The 13,937-nt window shown below is 37.1% G+C and overlaps 1 protein-coding gene across 1 annotated transcript in view; it reads right to left on the bottom strand.

Moving 5' to 3' along the window:
- Positions 1–1,823: 1,823 nt before the first annotated feature.
- Positions 1,824–13,937, bottom strand: part of LOC150079904 (nuclear receptor-interacting protein 3-like) — a 41,422-nt gene continuing 29,308 nt past the window's right edge. The window contains exons 5-7 of the mRNA XM_090383562.1: positions 12,042–12,178; positions 6,285–6,340; positions 1,824–2,142 (exon numbers count right to left, since the gene is read on the bottom strand). Of these exons, the coding sequence (XP_090239688.1) occupies positions 1,993–2,142; positions 6,285–6,340; positions 12,042–12,178 (343 nt within the window). The 3' untranslated portion in view covers positions 1,824–1,992. The remainder of the gene's footprint in view (positions 2,143–6,284; positions 6,341–12,041; positions 12,179–13,937) is intronic.

Consider the following 13,937-nt stretch of genomic DNA (forward strand, 5'->3'; position numbering starts at 1 on the left):
CTGCTCCAATTTGTGTAGCAGTCTTCCCATTCTTCTCTTTCTTGGTGATTTCCTTCTACTTTTGACTCTCACTCTCTCTCTCTCTCTCTCTCAGGGTAACTCGGGGAATTTTTTTTTTGGCTGGTGCAGCATAAGCCTCAGGCTTCCTTGCCACCATGTAGCTATTAATAATAATAATAATAATAATAATATAAGGTTGAAAACCATTGATGGTTTATGGCACAGAATTTAGTGTACAAAAAAAATCCATGCATCATTCAAATAGGGGTTGTTGTTTTAATACAGTTTTAGGTTATTTGTTATTTTTTGGTTTTTAGGAGCATTAGAAACTAAGGCCATATTGCTCCGGGGATATCCGGTGGTCATTCCCTGACCTTTCTGCATCCTCTGTATTTGGTGGTCACAGGCTCAAACCCCGGTCTAATCAAGAAGCGTGTGCTACGCACTGCTGCTCCTGCCCACCTGGCTATGGAGGTGCCTAGAGTTTTAGGAGTGTCAGCAACTAAGGCCATATTGCTCTGTGTATATTGTCTGTAAATTGTGTGTTCTGTGGTCGATTTTCTGTTTGCTGGATGAATAACCTGAGTTTCTGGGAGAAAAACCATGTTACCTGATAAACACCATGCCTGATATGAACTCTACCTCAGCCATGTTGTGAAAAAGGCCCATAAAAATTATTCACATCATCAACGGCACAACTCGGGTCTTTTCCACCCAGTGCGAGAAGGATAGCGATCCTTGGATTGCCATCCTCTCCACACCAGGGAAATGCCCCCATGCCGTATCCTAGCAGGTAGGGCATGGGGGCATCTCCCTGGTGTGGGGGGGTACACGTACTACTGTAGCATATCTAGGTAGATTGAACCTGTAACACCTTTCCTGCAAAAAAAAACATAATGGTTCTACAACTATATCATCAAAAAAAGTCCACACCATACACAAAGTTTGGAGAATCCCATTTGATTTATATGACCTCAAGGCGATTTCGAGAATCCCAGGTCCTTCAACATGTCTGTTCACAGCTCCAGAAATATAAGTGATTCACTTTTGGACACCAAATAAATCAATTCCTTTCCTCCCAAAATTTGGAAATAATGGATAGGGTCACAAGCTAGACATAATTAACAATATATATTTTTAGATCTCAGGGCAATGACTGCATCATAAAAGAAAAGCAGTTGTATTCATTGTTTCAAAGCAGCAATATAAACTGAAATATAACATTAATTTCTTTCCCAAATCACAAATCTGATTTTGCAGAAATCAAGTTATTCTTGGGATGAACTTAAACTTTGTGAAATAAATTTTACACAAAAATTATCACAGGCAAACGTTGTAGCCACACAAAGTGAAACAATTTGACCACATCAGATCTATCTAAACTATTTGCTCTTACTAGAATCATATCAAGGTATTTATTTAAAATTTAACTCTAAACCAACACATCCCATAGTGCACATGTATACACACAGTTTGTGCTGAGTATCTTTCTGAATGACTAGCTTTCATACTTTGCAGTTAGAAGTGTCCCCATTTTAAACATTGATTGCTCTGAATTTCTAAAATTAAGCAGACCTTTAAAATTGTGGGAAAAAATTAATAAAGGGAAAAAAAAAAGAAATGAAAAGCTATAATTCTTAGAAAATAACCCATAAAGTTATCTCAAAGAAGATTATAAACCAAAACTATACAAACTGTCCATTTCACCTTTCATCAGCCGAATATACTTCTGTATACAATTCTGTATACAGAAGTATATTCGGTATACAATTATATACCTTCACACATTTGACCACAAATTTATAAAATGTTATATCTCTTGGTATACTGCAATATATATTATCTATGTACAAATAAAGTATGTTGGTAATGTACACTAATAAACTTTCTTTTGTATTGTAGGAACACTTCACTTGACAACATTTTGGACGATGCTGCCTTTGTCTTCCTGTAGGGCTGAAAGCATGTTTATTTCTTAATGGATATAATATTTTATAAAAATGGTCTTGTTGGCTGAGGTTCATATGTGGTGCGATTGGAGCGCCTTGCCAAAATCATGATGTCACGGGTATTAAGAAATGGAATGCGTTCTCCTTTTTGTCCACCAACCAACAATGAGGAATCTTCAAAATTAACAATGCTCTGTAAAACAGAACCATTATAATATGTCAGTATTAATATATGATATTTATACTAAGTGACATAAGTTATTTCTTCTGCATATTAATACAGAACTGGAGAACTATTACAAGAAATAATTTAAAATGATTTCTTCTGATTTAGAAATTATAATATGGAATTTAATTAACATAATTTATGTACATCATTTATGTGCATTATCCTAGGACTTAAACATCAATATTATTCAGAATTAGCAAAAAATTCATGAAAATAAAAAACTGAGTTGTATACCACAGACCAAAAGAACTCAGACAGTTCCTTGATGAATACTGTGTATTGCACCAGAAATTCCTCCCCAATTTGCATTTTGGCTCAGCATTCTAATATAAATTTTGTAAGATTGCTTGTATAGTAGCAACAGTATTTAAGAAACCAGCATGGGTCATGGATCAGCACTTAGACTTTGAACCCACAATAGTACTTGAATGTCACACCAGTAACCTTTCTGTTGGCCTCTTAACTTTCCAAAATTAAGTGCAGTAGATGTTATTCAAAGGCAATGTTATTGAAATGGAAAATTTTTCACAAAATGGAACACTCATTATGATAACATGTGAAAAAGATAGTTAACATGTATACATGACATTATTGATATGTATAATCAACTGGCATGTCATTCTGGCATTCATTCCAAGCTTTGACCTCGGCAGATTAAAAGGTCTGGATGGCCTCACAAATTCTGATGGAACATGTTTAACAGACCATAAACAAGGTTAGCGAAAGGGAGATTATCGAACTTACATTCCTCCATCACCTGCTAAAGTGCCTTGCAGCTTTTACTTTGAAGAGATGGAGTCATAGGTGGGTAAATTTTTTTTTCTAGTTTTCCCGGGTATTTCTAATTATTCTCCATTAGATGATGTTCATTTTATTCATTTCACTCTTTCCAAGTTTTCATTTCATTTGTGACAGCTTTCGTCAGTCAAGAACACATATCATCTCACTAGCATTCGAACAGGGTAGTAAAATTTCTTCTTGTCCAAATGGTAGTCAAGTATTCTGGTCTCTTGTCAAAGCTATTGGCCACAACTTTTTCCCACCTCTGTCAAAACCAGATGGTTCTATTCCCACTTCAGCCTAAGATAAAGCTGACATGCTAACATCCTACTTTTCTTCCAACTCATGTATTGATGATCTTGGTAAACCACCTTCTACAATTCCCAGTACACTCCATTCAGTGCCTTCAGTGGTCTTCCGCCAAAAGAATGTCAGAAGGATTTTGAACAATCTTGATGCTAAGAAAGCCCCAGGTCCTGATGGTATTTCTCCACTTGTTCTCAAAACTTGTGCTTCTGAACTTACTCTTGTACTGTGTCGTATTTTTTAACTTTCTTATTCCAAAGGTGTTTTCCCTTCTGCTTGTAAACTTTCTCATATCTAGCCAGTTCCTAAAAAAAGTAACAAATCTCTCCCATCCAATTATTGTCCTCATTTCACTTCTAAAGTAATGGAGAAATCAATTAACTGCCAACTCTTAAACTATCTAGAAACCTTCCATCTGATTAATGTTCACCAGTACAGATTCCATCAGTGTCGATCCACTGGTGATAATCTGGCTTATGTTACCTATATATGGATAAATTCAATGGAAAAGCTTAGTGAAACTCAAGCAGTTGCTCTTGACATTTCAAAGGCTTTTGATCATGTCTAGCATAAAGGTCTTCTAAACAGGCTTCCATCTTATGGTTTGTCAACTGACTTTTGCAATTGAGTATCCAGTTTTCTCTCTGACTGCTCACTGTGGATGATGGTAGATGGCTCTCTGTCTTCTAACTTCTCCACTAATGCTGGTGTTCCCCGATGTTCAGTTCTTCCTTCCACCCTTTTCCTCTTTTATATTAATGACCTTCTTCTATTGACCAAAATTCTATCTATGTGTTTCTGATAATAGCACATTGCATTCCACCTTTCAGTTTGAGAAATCTTACCCTACACAAAGAGCTTCAACTTCTCGAATATCCACTACCAATTCCTTAAATGCTGATCTTCAGGTAATTTTCTTGTGGAGCAAAGATAACTTAGTTGATTTCAATCCTTCTAAACTCAGACCTATCTTATATCTTGCAAGAAGGATTCTTCTACTCCTATTCCACTCTTGATTTCTAGGCAAGATCATATATCTCTACTGGGGATTACTCTAACTTCTAATCTCTCTTGGCATAAGCATATTACAAATTCTGTTTCCTCTGCATCTAAAAAACTGAGTTTTCTCTTTCGCTCTCAACATTACTTATCTTCCAAACAGCTGTTCACTCTGTACAAATCACAAAACTGTCCTACTATGGAATATTTTCCAACATCTGGGGCAATGCCCCCAAAACCTCTCTCACACTTCTAGATTCCATTCGAAAAATGGCAGTTCTTAATTAATGACACATTTATAACATAATCTTTTCACTCTCTGTCTCATAGATGTTCTGTTTTGCTGCATGCCTTTTCTATAGATACTTCCATTGGCACTGTTATTCTGAATTAGCTGTATAATTCCCACTCTCTCTTCTAATGCAGTCTGATCGCATGCCATAACCAGTCAACATCCTTTTACTGTAACTTCAAACTCACAGAACAAACTTTTTTTCTTCCTCATTTATTCGTTCAACTTCTGTTTTCTGGACAACCTTCCTTCATACATATTTGTCCTTGTGGGTAGCACAGTTGATAGAATCACCATCCTCCCAACACTGGGTGGAAAAGACCCAAGTTCAAGTCCCGTCAATGATAGGAGGAATTTGTATGCATCTTTTTCACAACTAATTGAGTTAGTCGGTCTCAGGCAAGTGTGGCATGTTTTTTCCTCCCAGAAACTTGGGATGACGCCTCCGTAGCCAGGTGGGAAGGAGCAGCAGTGCATAGCACACACTTCTTGATTAGACCGGGGTTTGAGCCCGTCACCACCAAATACGGAGGATGTGGAAAGGTCAGGGAATGACCACCGCATATCCGGGAGCAATATGGCCTTAGTTGCTAATGCTCCTAAAAACCAAATAACAAACAAACAAAAACTTGGGTTTTTCATCCTAAAACCCTACTAAAACAACAACAACAATAACATACGCATTTCTAATATATAGGTTAGTGCAAATGCATCATTTTAACGTATCCATCTACCAAAGTAGTTAAATTAACTAAATTAATTAATTAAATTGGCATCGTTTTGGTTATATCTCATATTGTGACTGCCTTCACAATGAGTTGCCATGGTATTGTACTACCTCGAATAAGTAACACTTCACCAGTGGAGAAGACTATTGTTATTTATTCTCAGTGGATACCGCCACCCAAGATGGCACCGTTTCAAAGCTTGTTGGCTTCTCTTCGGTGGGTGGGCATTTGCACTAACCTACATATTAGTCATTCTACCTCGTAGCATGAGGCCTTTGCCCTTAAATACTTTATAGTCTATATCATATGCATTTCCTGAAAATTACAATCTACAGAAATTCAAGTCTAATGTCAACAAGTATCTTCTTTCATCTTCTCAACCTTCAGCCTATGCACTATAGGTTCTAATACCTCTCGTGTTTGGGACTTTCATTAAAAAATTCAGAAGTTTTCACTTCAGAAAATTTTCTTCCAGTTATTCTATTTTCTCCATTTGTGAAAACCAAAAACCTAAAGACCTTGTACCAAAAACCTAGAAAAACTTCATACCAAATCATATGCTTTTTGAGTTTTCCTTCTTTGCAATTATTTTCTCCATGTAGGGCAACTTTATTTACCTCTCTACAGAAAATTTTTTTATCTACATTTTTTGTTTGTTCAGGTTAAATGAGAATATTATTGTATTTTACTCCTGACCTCTACATGGGGGCTATTATAATAAACAGGTGGTTTATGGTTTGTTGAGCAGGTCCAAGAGAACTTGTCAAAGAGGGTGGGTGCATATAAGTAAACTATTACAGTAACCAATTTGTGCATGTTGGAAAATATGATTTGTGTCTGTGACGACAGATTACACATTTTCCAAGTTGGTTCTGTTTTTATTATATTTTACTTATATATAGGAAAGAAATTTAAAAAATGGTTTTAACAAAGACACTCTAGCTATTGCAATAATTAATTATTAATTATCAATGCTAAAAAAAATATTTTTGTTTTCTAACCTGTGTTTTCCTTAAGAAATCTATGCCTAAACTCAGGTCTGCTGTACTGCTTTCTACTGGAATAAAAATTACTATATGTTACTACATGCTGCAGTTCCATTATCATAATTATTTTATAATTATAGTAAATTAGCATTAGAATGGCTAAATTATGCAAGGAAGTGGACTTTTTCTACATCTGACAAAAAAAAATCTCTGAACTGCATTTTTTCCTATTGACAAAAAAGTGATCATCCAATTTAACTTTGAATTTTACTAAATTCTCCATCTCAGCCACATTGGTAGATAATTTATTACAATAATTAATAACAGGCTGCCAGAAGGTAACCTTCATAAGATCCAGCTTTCCGTTAATCTCTAAGATTTTATATTTGTGTTTCTCCCCTAGCAACGAGAATAACTGTCACTCATTCCTTTTACTAATCTTCTCCCCCCCATTTCTTTGCTTTACACACCTCAATCATTTCCCCTCCTTAAGATGTTTAACTAAAACTTAAGCAACTTAGAATAAAACTTAACCATAATCACTCAGCCAGGGAAGCCAAGTGGTTAAGGCACAAGACCTTATTGTTATAGTTACGCTAGTTATTTTTATTTTTAATTTAGATAAAGAGTTTTTGTAGATTACTACTTAATATACGTAAAACCATTATTTTGTTTGAATCTTGCAGCCATTGTTTTTGTATAGAGTTGTGGGGAATTCAAATTTTTTTAATTGTGGTAACTAGGTAGCTCTAATGTATAATTATATAGCGTAATACGCATCACTGCATTTAGGATTATATTAGACAGCATAGTATTGACAGTTAATTAATTAAATTTATTGATCTTATTAATTTAAAATATCATGCTCCAGACTAGAGCAGCAAAGCAACGGGCACAAAGTGGCAGGAGTGCTGTGACTTGGGGGAGAACTGAGGGGGAAGATTCTCCAACGCATCACAGCCTAAAAAAATGTGCAACTTGTGAAATGTTTGCTGAACTCTCTGGAACAGAACATGATCTAGCCAAGGAGGATGTCTTTGTGTGTGTGCCAGGTGCAGAGAGTGTTTAGAAATCAGGCATCAACTCAGCGTTCTACTGGGCATCTACGAGAGCTTGAGGTGTAGGGTAGATGCCCTCGAAGAAATTAATATGAAGAGCCCATCAAGCTCTCAGCTGCCCAACTCAATGCCAGAACTCACTCCTGGGCATCAGGCAACACAGCGGCAATCTCTAAGGCAGAATGCACTGGTCCCAAAGGAACTAGTTATTGTTAGTGACTCTATTGTCAGGGAGACGAGGAATATATTGTGTAAAAAGGATAGATGGAACAGGACCAGGGTATGACTGCCAGGGGCAAAAGTTGATGACGTTGTAAAGCCTTTTAAGGACACAAAAGGTGATATTGTTGTACATGTTGGCACCAATGTGTACAACAGGAGATCTGCGGATTTAGTTAACAAGTACTGGTCAATGTTGCAAAAAAAGTTGTGAGTTAGGGTTAAATTTGAAAGTGTCTGCAATTCTGCCCAGACATGATAGGAGGGAGTACATGATGAGAGCCTTGTTGATCAATTCAGCCCTGGAGGGAATGTGCAAGGCTCAAGGGATAGAATTTTTTTCAGCATGGTCTGTGCTTGTTAACAGGAGAGACAGCTTCTACAGGGATGAGATACACTTAAATAGAAAGGGTGCAAGAATATTTGCTGATGCTATCAATGCAGTGTTAGGTGGGACGGAAAACTGCTAGCTTGGGGGAATTCACAGACTAAAACGTTAAAAGTAGCCGCAGGCAGAGGTGAAGGTGATTCTTGCACAACTTCTATTAGAATAAGTAGCGACCTGGAGCGAGGGGTGCTGGAGGTTTCAGGGACTGATGGCAGTCATCATGAAACAGGTGGATATATGGGATGTGTCAGGGTAACTAGGAATAGGAATAGGTGCATGTATACCAATGCTAGAAGTATAGTAAATAAATTTGACGAATTTGAAGTGTTGGTCAAGAAATCAAAGGCGGATATTGTTGGGATATCAGAGACATTGTGTCACACTGATATTAGGAATGCAGAATTGGAATTTGGGGAGTACAATGTGTAGAGAAGGATAGACAGGATAGGAAGGGTGTCTTGCTGTTAATTAAGAAAAACATAAAATCAAAAGAAGTGCATTCAGTTTATATAGATGAACAGTGCACTGTCGAATCAGTTTGGTGTGACATAAGCACTGCAAAAGCAAAAATAAGAGTAAGAGAGTGTCATAGGCCTGATGACTCGAATGAGTACAATGAACAATTGTACAGAGAAACAGTGGGCTAGTAAATCAGAATGTCTTATAATGGGGGATTTTAACTTCCCAGATATTGACTGGAACTTGTGGGTTGGTCACTCACACACTAGTAAGACTTTTGTGGATTTATTGGATGATTGTTTTCTGCAGCAGCATGTTCGAGAGGCAACCAGAGAAAGTAATACTCTTGATCTGGTTATTAGCAGTGATCATTCGTGTATTAAGAATTTGTAGATAAAGGAACCACTAGGTGGCAGTGATCACAGTGTACTGATGTGGGATTTACTTGAAGATTTAATTACCATCAGGGGTAAAGAAAGTGTTTTTGGTTCCGTAAAGGTGAGTACAGTGGTCTCAGACAGTTTTTAAATTCTGTACAGTGGGATCAACTGACGATGTTACCAACAGTAAATTCTAAGTGGGGAAGCATTCAAGTAATTAATCGTGGATGCTACTAAAAGTTTCATACCTATTAAGAAATATTGTTCAAGGTTTAGGCCTAAATGGTTATCTAATGAAATAATGAGACTCGTAACAGAGAAGAAAAATGCATGGGATGCATATAAATTATCAAGCGACTCAGAAGCCTATGGCAGATATAAGTTAATCTGTAATCAGGTCACAAGGAGGTCAGGCAGGTGAAGGCAGATTACGAGAAATCTTTGGCAAAGGATGCTAAGAAAAACAGCAAAGATTTCTTTACTTATATAAACTCTAAAAGGAAGGGGATGAATCTGATTGTTGGTCCACTTGATATCGATGGCTTGACGGTTGATGATCCTACTCAGATAGCAAACAAAGTGAATGAATATTTTGAATCTACATTCACACATGAGAAGTTATTAAGGTTTGAAAATGGCAGAAGTTTATCAAATTGTAGCAGGATGCTTAATGATTTTGTAATAACTGAGAGCAAAGTGGAGGAGACATTGTTGAAGATAAACATAAGAAAGGCACCTGGGGTGGATGGGATCTATCCAGTTATATTAAAGGAGGTGGCAAAGCAACTAAGCAAACGCTTAGCCACAATTATGAAAGCATCCTTGGTCTCAGGGGAGGTCCCCACAGACTGGAGATGTGCAAATGTATCCCCAATTCACAAAGGGGGATTGAAGGGTGACAAGAGTAATTACAGACCAGTTAGTTTTACTTCTGTTATCGGTAAAATAATGGAGTCACTGGTTAAAGATACATTGCAGGATCATCTAGACAAGACTGCAACAATAATTCAGACACAGCATGGGTTTGTTAAGGGAAAGTCTTGTCTGACAAATTTGATAAGATATTATGATGTGGTTACAAAGGAACTGGATGCAAAAAATAATTTTGATATCATATATTTGGATTTCAGGAAAGCTTTTGACACTGTTGCGCATGGAAGACTATTGTACAAATTGGAGCAGAATGGTATTAAGAATAAGTTGCTACAATGGATAAAAGGATGGTTGGGTGGGAGAAGACAGAGAGTAGTAATCAATGGGTGCTGCTCTTCGTGGACTGATGTTATTAGTGGAGTCCTACAGGGTTCGGTGTTGGGTCCACTGTTGTTTTGTATATTTATCACTAATATTGATTAAGGTTTATGAGGCTTAGTGTCGAAGTTTGCAGATGACAGAAAGGTTGGCAGGGTTGTTAATGACAGTAATGGTAGTGTGCTACTGCAACAGGATCTAGAAAATTTGGGCAGATGGGCTAAGAAGTGGCAACTGAAGTTCAACCTTGACAAATGCAAAGTACTGCATATGGGTAGAAGTAATCCCAGGGAAACATACCAACTGTGTGGTACTACACTTAAGTTGGTAGAAAATGATAAAGACCTGGGAGTAATTGTGCAGTCAGATATGAAGTTTTCTGAGCAATGCAGACAGGCTGCCAGGGCAGATCATGGGGTTTTGTCAATGATATATAGGAATTTTGCTATCAGAGAAAAGGAGGTGATTGTCCCTCTGTATAAGGCAATGGTCAGGCCATGCCTTGAGTACTGCGTACAGGTCTGGAGGCCTCATTTTAGGAAGGATGCAGAATTGCTTGAGGGTGTACAGAGAAGGGCAACAAGATTGGTGAGGGGAATGAAGGGATCCTCTTACCAAGAGAGGCTTAATTTATGCAAATTGCAGTGGCTGGAGACTAGGCACCTGCGCGGTGATCTGATTGAGGTCTATAAGGCCTTGAATGGGTTGAGCACGCTGAATTCTGATGGGATCCTTCCACTTGTTCAGATTACGAACCTACGGGGACATAAGTTCAAATTAAGAAAGGACAGATGTAGAATAGATGTGCGGAAATTTGCCTTTAGCCAGTGGGTGGTTAATTGCTGGAACAAACTTCCATCTGTCGTTGTGGAAGTTGATAGGTTAAATAAATTTAAGGAGGAACTGGACAGGCATTTGGAGGGAATGGTGTGATTTTTTTTTTTTTTTTGGCTGATGCTGCATAAGCTCATACACTTGCTTTCTTGCATCACGTGCCACTACTACTACTACTACTACTAGAGGATTTAAATGTTATGTGAATAAGTTCATATTGTGCATGTTTAGGTGATTAAACATCTTTAGGTGGGATCTTAAAAAACTTAAGAAGGTGTGGACAACAACATCCTTCATTGTCCACACCTTCTTAAGCTCCTCCCCAATCTGGTTGCCCTGCTTTGAATCTTTTCTAAAAGTTCTATCAATATTTTTAGTGGCAGCCTACAGACCTGAATACTATATTTAAAGTGCAGTCTCACCATAATCCTAAATAGACGAATAATAACATCCATTTCACTACTTGCATAGGTTCAATAAATCATTCACAGGACACTGTGCATCTTCCTGATCACCTGTTTACACTGCATGATAAATTTCATGCTTGATTGTACCATACCCCTTAAATCATTTTCATTCAGAACTTCCTTCTTCAATTGGTTCCCAAGGTATGGAATTTCTGTTCACTATCTGCAAAACTTTACATTTAGTAACATTAAACTTTAGCAGCCATTTTTTGGATCATATTTGTAATGAAATCCAAGTGATTTTGAAGCAAAATGACATGGTTTTTATCATTAGTCACTTTTCCAAATCTCAAATCATCTGCAAACTTTGATTAGATCCCTCATACTCGCTCATTAATGATGGAGTATGGGAGTAAAAATTCCTCTGAGATTACATATTTCCACCATTCGAACAACCACAATTCACTATGAGATTTCCAGCAGAGAGCCCTTAATTATAGATCCATGACATAGACTGCACTGATAACTGCATTATCTTCACTACTTCCTTTCAGGTGCTTGCATTGCACAGGCATTGATAGTCTTGCTTTTCATGAAGAACTTTCATAAAATTAAACTCATTGCCATAATTGAAGGGCTATTCCATTTAGATTTAAAGAAGGTAATTGCATACTAGATGTCTGCTTCTCTAATATTTTGGAAAGATAGTGTAGCAAATTTATCCAAAAAACATTGATACCATTTAAATTCACAGAATGCGAAGATTTGCTACTTACCCACATTGAACTGTGCTACTTGCTGCCAACCTCCTAAACTGAGATCTATATATTTCACTTTTCCTTTAACTTCTGGCTGAGTGGTTGCCAAGGGATTAAAAATGTTGCTTGCTTCAGGAATAATCTGGTCCATAAGCCTGTTATAAGGAATAAGAGTGTAGTTTGAAATGTACCTTTTCTCTACAGATGTTCAAAATAGTATATTATCATTAGTGAAATACAGTATAGCAGAAATAATTTTCATAATTTTCATGAAGAAGCTACACATGGGCTATTAGTGGGGTAGATAAAATAGTTTTGAAGAATCATTAAACCATCATGTAGCCTTTAAAAAATTCACATTATATGATCATGGGGGGGGGGCCTATAGCCCTATCTGGGACTGACTCTGGCTGTACACTAACAACACATAGGAATCTAAGAAATTTCTAGACCTGAAGTGAAAAATCAATGAGGCTGCCATACTCTTTCAACTCATAGTCCAAAGATTCCCAACTTTTTTAAAATGAGTACCACATTATTATTTTTTGAAATGTGCTGAAAGAATATAACGTTCTGTACCACCAGTTTTATTAAATTATTGACTAAAGTATCCAGCTGTGAATGGGTTGTGATGATCAAAATTACACACAAGTTTTTATATAAATTACATTATATTTCATTTGCATAAATATAAACTGTATCACAGAGGTAAACCCTGCACTACTGAGCATGCCAAAAATAATGAAAGATACAAACATTTAAATGAATTAAAAATGTAATTGCAAACAAAATAATTATCACATCACATTTTATTACAGATACTAGATAATTATAATTATATAATTATTAGATAACATTTTCTTTATTACAGTTTTTGACAATATTTTTATTAATATAAAAAAATGGGGAACATATTGTGCAAAAAGGATAGATGGAACAGGACCAGGATATGACTGCCAGGGGCAAAAGTTGATGACCTTGTAAAGCATATATCATCTTTTAAGGACACAAAAGGTGATATTGTTGTACACGTTGGCACTAATGATATTAAGAGTAGGAGACTGGCAGAATTACTTAACAAGCACAAGTCAATGCTGAAAAAAAGCAGTGAGTCATGGTTGAATTTGAAAGTGTCTGCAATTCTGCCCAGACATGATAGGAGGGAGTATATGATGAGAGCCTTGTCGATCAATTTGACCCTGGAGAGACTGTGCAAGGCTCAAGGGGTAGAATTTTTCTCAGCCTGGTCTGTGCTTGTTAACAGGAGAGACTGCTTCTACAGGGATGGGATACACTTAAATAGAAAGGGTGCAAGAATATTTGCTGACGCTATCAAGGCAGAGTTAGGTGGGTTGGAAAACTGCTAGCTTGGGGGGGGGATACATGGACTAATAGATTAACAGTAGCCACTGGCAGAGGTAAAAGTGATTCTTGCACTACTTCTATTGAAATGCAATTGAGCAGCAGAGATTGACTGCAATGGGGATTTCCAGGACTGCTGGGAGTCATAGTGGAACAAGTAATTACGTGGGCTGTGTTAGGGTAACTAAGGGTAGAAAGAGGTTCGTGAGGTGCATGTACACCAATGCTAGGAGTATAGTTAATAAATTTGATGAGCTTGAAGTGCTAGTCAAGACATCAAAGGCAGATATTGTTGGGATAGCAGAGACATGGTGTCACACAGACATAAGCAGTGCAGAACTGGAATTTAGGGAGTACAATGTGTACAGAAAGATAGACAGGACAGAAAGGGAGAAGGGGTTATGCTGTTAGTTCAGAAACACATAAAATCTAAGGAAGTGAATCCAATTTATGTTGGTGGACAATGCAATGTTCAGTCTGTTTGGTGTGACATAACCACTGGGAAAGGAAAATTGCGAGTAGGTGTGTGTTATAGGCCAAATGAATCTGATG

The sequence above is a fragment of the Mastigoproctus giganteus genome, chromosome 10 (genome assembly GCF_048544385.1).
Source record: "Mastigoproctus giganteus isolate SK-2022 chromosome 10, ASM4854438v1, whole genome shotgun sequence".
NCBI classification, from domain to species: Eukaryota; Metazoa; Arthropoda; class Arachnida; order Uropygi; family Thelyphonidae; genus Mastigoproctus; species Mastigoproctus giganteus.